This window comes from Sylvia atricapilla, chromosome 26 (genome assembly GCF_009819655.1).
Source record: "Sylvia atricapilla isolate bSylAtr1 chromosome 26, bSylAtr1.pri, whole genome shotgun sequence".
In the NCBI taxonomy this organism is placed as follows: Eukaryota; Metazoa; Chordata; class Aves; order Passeriformes; family Sylviidae; genus Sylvia; species Sylvia atricapilla.
In genome coordinates, this window is record NC_089165.1 from 4550389 (window position 1) to 4556603 (window position 6215).

At 47.7% G+C, this 6215-nt stretch overlaps 1 protein-coding gene across 1 annotated transcript in view; it reads left to right on the forward strand.

Moving 5' to 3' along the window:
- The window catches only part of KDM4B (lysine demethylase 4B), a 70242-nt gene extending 66299 nt beyond the window's left edge, over positions 1–3943 (forward strand). The window contains exons 20-23 of the mRNA XM_066336408.1: positions 67–231; positions 931–1050; positions 1862–1954; positions 2624–3943. Of these exons, the coding sequence (XP_066192505.1) occupies positions 67–231; positions 931–1050; positions 1862–1954; positions 2624–2809 (564 nt within the window). The 3' untranslated portion in view covers positions 2810–3943. The remainder of the gene's footprint in view (positions 1–66; positions 232–930; positions 1051–1861; positions 1955–2623) is intronic.
- Positions 3944–6215: the final 2272 nt, after the last annotated feature.

Sequence of the window (6215 nt, forward strand, 5' to 3'; positions counted from 1 at the left end):
TCCGTGGAACTTTGGGCATAGCCCTTGCAGCCGTGGCTGGCACTGATGCTGCTGTGTCCCCCACAGGTGCCATTCCGGAGGGAGGTGGCCCTGGGGCAGGCAGTGATCACCAAGAACAGGAACGGGCTCTACTATCGCTGCAGGGTCATCGGCACCAGCACCCAGACCTTCTACGAAGTGAACTTTGATGATGGCTCCTACAGTGACAACGTTTACCCCGAGAGCATCATTGTAAGGCAGCTCAGGGACACTCCTGTGTCACACACAGCACAAGCTCCTCTGTGCCTTGGGCTGGAACAGCAAAGCAAAACTTCGCTTTTTCATTTTAATTTTTAAGTTGCTGCTTGCCTAGGAAATCTCATCCTGCTCTTCGTGACAGATCTTGTTGCTGACATTATCTCATTTAGTTTTTGGTTGCTTTACAAAGATGTGATCTTGCTGAATGCAGATGACTTCACAGAAAGCAGTGTTTGTTCTGAGTTTCATCCTATTTGTTTTGTGGTTGAATAATCTTATTTTTCAACTGACAAGTGTGATTCATGGGGGAAGCAGATTGTCCGTGAGCACTTCTGGTTCAAAACAGGGAATTCACTTAATAGAGGGAATGTCTAGAAGAGGCTGATTTGTCAGCTCATGCATTGCCTTCCTGATTGTGCCACTGATTCACTGAGTTGCCCTGCTTGTTTTTGAGATCGAGGAGATGTGATGTGGTGGGATTCGTAATGAGAAATGTCCACGAGCTGGGGGCTGTCAGCAGAAGGAGCTGCCAGAGTTGATTGCTGGTCTCTCAGGCTGGTTCTGTTTGAGATGCCCACAATTAATCACAAGTGCAGAAATGTGTCTCATTGCTCACCGCAGCGTTCTGTGGGTTTAGCACACCCCTGGCTCCTGCTGGAGCTGTGTCTCTGACCCCTCTCTCTCTGTCCCCAGAGCAGGGACTGCCTCCAGCTGGGGCCCCCTCCTGAGGGGGAGCTGGTGCAACTGCAGTGGACGGATGGGATTGTCTACAAGGCCAAGTTCATTGCAGCCCAGATCAGTCAGCTCTACCAGGTGAGTGTGGCAGGGGCAGCCCGGCCCTGGGAGCTGATCCTGCTCCAGGCTGGGCTGCTGGGGCTGGGCAGAGCAGGAGGGGGCTTTGGGAGCACACAGGAGTTATTCCCTCTGAGTTTGTCCAGCCTGAACTCGACACCTCCATTAGACTGTGCTCTGGGTCCTTCTGCCTTATACAGAAAAGTGTATTAAAGTCTTGGGCAAAGGAAATAAGAATCCCTTAAAAACTTTTAATAGTTTTAACATTTTGCTGTGCACGTTTCCATGAATAAACATCCCTGGAACATCTGATGCATAATTCATGATATAATCAGTGCTTAGCAAAAAGGGTTTCATGGGAGGAGTTTTTTGTACCTGGCTGACTATTTCTGCTGGTTGAAATACAAATGTACTTTAGTAGCTGGAGTTGTTTCCGTGTGACCTGTGAAAACGCTTTGTTTAAGATGAAAGGAATTCTTATTACCATACTGGCCTGAATACAGGGCTGCTTTTATTATAAGTGAAAAGCTGCTTTTTTCAGGATATGAATCAAAAATCAGTAGCAATGTGAGGTGCTGGGCCAGCTGGAGTACAGATATTTTGGGATCCGTGGAGCACTGAATGAATCCACTTGGATGAGGCAGAGGTGCCTGAGCAGCCCTGAAAGCAGCACTTTTTGGGCTCAGCATCCTGACCAGAGCTGGGGAGTGCTCATTGCCCTGCAGACATCAGGGGAGCTGGCCCCTGATGGCTCCTGGGGGCCAGGGGTGGCACAGGCTGGGGATGGGCTGTGCAGAGGCTGCCTCTGACTTCATCTTCTGCCTCCCTGCAGGTGGAGTTTGAAGATGGCTCTCAGCTCATGGTGAAGCGTGGGGATATTTATACCTTGGAGGAAGAGCTTCCCAAGAGAGTCAAGTCTCGCCTGGTGGGTACCAAAATAGCAAACAATAAACCAGCTGCAGCTTGCAGAACCCCCTCACATTCTCCTCATGTATTTTTTAGACATTAGGTGAATGCAGCCTCCAGTTCCTGTGGCTGTAAAAGTGCTTGTCATTCCCAAAATACACAGAGTGGAAGAAATCCTGGCCATGAATGCTCGAGAGGCACAAAAAAGATTTTCCCTCGCACGTGTTCAGCTCAGAGTTTTATTTTCTCTGGTTAAAAGATTATGTTCAGATCATTTTCCACCATATGAATTCAGTTCTGTGGAGTCATCCTGTCCAAGTGTGAGGTGAGCTGGGCTGCAGCTCAGGGCTTTCTGGAGAACTGATTATCACCCTGGGACCAAACCCCCTTTTCTCACCAAACTGGAGATTTAGAGTGTGGCTCTTACCTATAAATCTCCTAATCTACAAGATCAGGCTGTCTTTAAGTGCATACAGTGGAATTACTGAGCCTAGAAGAGATGAGGGATTTATTTCATGCCTTTGTTTTGCTTCCAGACCTGCTGGGTGTTTGCTTTACCCTTTAAGGCTGTTTCCTTTTAGCAGGTGATGGGGCTGGAGAATGCCCAGATTGTTCCCAGCCCAGGGGAGCTGTGGCTCCTGCCTGTTTTCCTGCTGTGGCCCTCATGGTTGTTTTGTGTCTCCTGCAGTCCCTCAGCACTGGGGCCCCTCAGGAAGATGTGTTTTCGGGGGATGAAGTGAGAGCAGCCAAGCGTCCCCGGCTGGGGAACCCCAGAAATCCTGAAGAATATGGACAGACCCCAGATTACTTGGCCTTTATGGAGAGCCTGCTGCAGACACAGTACCAGCCTGGGACTCAGAGCAACATGTTTTAACCAGGATTCATTCAGAATATTCAATTAACCCTTTTTGAGTTGGTGGAAAAATAAATAGGAAACTGTGGAATGGAAGACCAGCCCTGTGCAATAGCCTGCTGTGAATTTCTTTCATCTCCTCTTGGTTTGGACTGCAGGAAATCCCTGTCTGGCTGCTACCTCGACCTTGCCAGGAGTTGCTGACCAAGAGCTGGGGAGCTTGGAAACCCTTCAGCTTTTCACACGGAGACTTTGGAAGAGTTTCTACAGATGGAGCTTTGTGACTGGTTCTTTTTTATGAGGATAGGGTTAAAATTTAACAAAATGACTTTTTCAAACCTGTCAAACTTTTGTCTTTCAAGGTGCTATTACATTGACTACTGAAGCAGCCTTTGGAATCGTGTTTTCTGTACATAGACGCCACCTTTGTGAAGTTTTCTATGAATGAGCATTATTAAAAAAAAAAAAGCAAGCAAAAATAGGAAAATGAAAGTTTCCTCAAAACATTTTTCTAGATTATGGCTTTAAAACAGAAAATAAATTAAATCCTCCCCCCTCACCCCCCGACGAATCGTGACTGATGTTACAGCGGGGAGAGGGAGAGCAAGAGCAGATGTCCTGGAATGTTCTGGGTTCTTCTTTTGTAAAGAAACACTATCTCTGTAAGCTGGGGAAGGTGGGGGAAGAAGTGTTCACGGCTGGGATGTTCTGCCCTTGGCTCTTGCAGGCCCTGGGGCGGATGTTGGCATCCTGCCACGGCGCCAGGGAGGGCTGAGGGAAGACACGGCCACTTTGGGTCACTGCTGTCATCTTCCTTCCCCATCTTTGCCATCACAGTTGCTTTCTAGTTCAGGATCAGCATGGCTTTGAGTTCCAGTGTGCCCCCCTGGCTTGGCAAGTGTTCTGTTGCTGTTTGTGTTCCTTCCCTTGGAGCTGCCCCCGTCCTGCTGCGGCGAGGGCTGCCTGCTCCCAGCAGCATTTCTCCCCAGGAAAACTCTTTCCTTTGTCTTCTTTTTCTTTTTTCTTTTCTTTTTTTTTCTTTTTTTCTTTTTTTTGAGTTGTGCTCCTTACAGTGTGAGAATCATTCCATGACAGAAGCTTGGGAGGTGTTTGTATGTTTTTCTTTTATCCTATTAAAGAAGAAATTCCCCAAAACATCTGATTGTCGTGACATCCTTTCCTTAAGTAAAGACTGAGCCCGCGAGTCGCTCGCGGGGAAGAGGATCAGGCCCTGCCTTGGACTGGACTCACCCCCTGAGGACTGGAGGAGCATTAAAGGCAAAGCCCAGCCCTGGAGTGTTGAGGGAGCAGCTCCCACCTGGACACCTGGAATCCCCCGGCCGAGGAGCTGCTGTGGAGCAGTGCTGGGGAAGGAGCCTGAGCCAAACCCTCCGAAGGCACTCCGAGTCTTCCAGCCTCTCTGGAGGCTGCAGTTCACAGGGAGACCAGGAGGCAGTGCTGGCCCCAGCTGGAAGGCTCCAGGTGAAGGGGGAGAGGGCACTGGGCCAGCCAGACAACCTGCAGTGCTGCACTGCAATCTTTTCCTCTTAATTCCCTGAAATTACTGGATGGAGAGAGACGATGTTCTTGTTTTTATGATTATTTTTAAGCCCCTTTGCAAGGTGGTCGTTGTTCCGGGGAGAGGCTGTTAAGCAACGCTCTGGCTGGATCTTTAAGGGAATAAGTGGGAAGGATTTGTGGGCTGGCAGATGGTAGATTAGCATCTTAAGAGACTCCATGGGTATTAAACTGTCCTAGTGAAAGAACAGAGATAGAATAAAGCAATTGAATTTTTTTCCCTTTGGTTTTGTTCTCCCTTGGGGACTGGAGTTCCCATCCTTTCCCTGCCTCTGCCCCGGTGCTTCTCGTGGCTGCGCCGGCGTGGTTGGAAGGCCTTGGAAACAGGGTTCTGCTTTGGTTGGTTTTGGTTTTATTTTCTTTTAATTTCTGAGTTTTGGACGTTTTTCAGTAGATGTCTCCACGAATAAAACCAAACTGAGACTAATAAAAGTTTAAAAAATTGGCAAGGTTCTCCCGAGCCTCGGTTGTTCCTCCTGCAGAACTGTCTCCTGTCGGTTGAAATGTGATTAAATAGAAAACTTGCTGTATTAAAGACTAAGAATGTTGCCAGGCCACGAGAGAAATATTTAAAACAATTCGAAGAGAAATTTAACCAGCAGAGGATTTTTTTGGAGGTGGGAGGGGAGGGTGGGATGGGAGGAGTGGTTGTGAGCGACGGGGAATTTCCTCTGCATGCTCGAGTCCTGCTGTACCCATGTGTAGTACCTTCCCCAAATACTATTTATATTGTAAAAACAGAAGTGTGTTTCCTCACCCCATATTCAGATGCTGACTTATGTTGAAACATGAACCTGGAACTGTGGAATGCCCTTCCTTGGTGCAAGGGTTTTCTCTCTTTTGGTTTTGTTTGATTTTTAGATCCCTCTTTTTGGTTTAGGAATGACTTGTGCAGATTCAGGATATTGATGGCCTCTGGGCATCAGCCTACTGAAAAGGAAATAGGAAATGCACATTCCTACCCCTTCCTCCAGTGAAATATATTTGTAAGTGTCTGATTATGTGTTATAAAAATAATGATTTTTTTTTTCTTCCTCCCCCTAGATTAAGGCTGTGATGTATTTTTTTGCCTATTTTTTTCTCTGCCTCTAGGTTCAAAATGAATTAAAGGCTGTTGAGCATTTCAGAATGACACTTTTTGGGGGGTTGAAGTCTCTTCATTTCTAAGTTTAAAGTCCTTTGTGCAGCAGGAGGTCGTTAAACCTCCTCCAACAGCATCTCCCAGAAACTTCATTTAAACACCTTAAATCTCCCATCCTGAGCTTTTTGATAAATTCCTCTGCAGTTATTGCAGGATGAGGCTGGACCCGAAGCTGCAGGAACAGAGGGAACAAATTGCTGGGACTCCAGGGAAAGGATTCCTGAGGAGCCCCTGTGGGTTCCTGATTTCCAGGTCATCTCTTGTTCCTTGTCCCGTGAACAACTGTGCTGGCACAGGCAGCAAAAAAAAGGCAGTTTTGGCACAATCCTGAGCCTCAAATGAGCTGTTGACACAGAATTATTTGGCAGCTTTGATCGCAGAAGAAGAGAAGTCCTTGGGTTACTTGCTCACCAATAGAAAATCACTGGGAATTATTTATTCTGCATGAGAGAAGCAAAACAATTAAATTTTTGGTTTCCAGGAGGGGAAATGTAAAGGTCACTGTGCAAACAGTGTTTGGGATTACACGGCGACCACAGCTTCCCCCCTTTTCCTGTGGAACAAAGAGGCTTTGGGCTGTGTCTCAGCACAGTTCACGTTGGCTCACCTCTCCAGCCCAGCCGTGCCACTTCAGATGCCAGCTGCCAGTGTCCCCCAGCAAACAGCCAGCCTGTCCCTGGAACAGCAGTGAGGCCCTCCCCTGTGCCC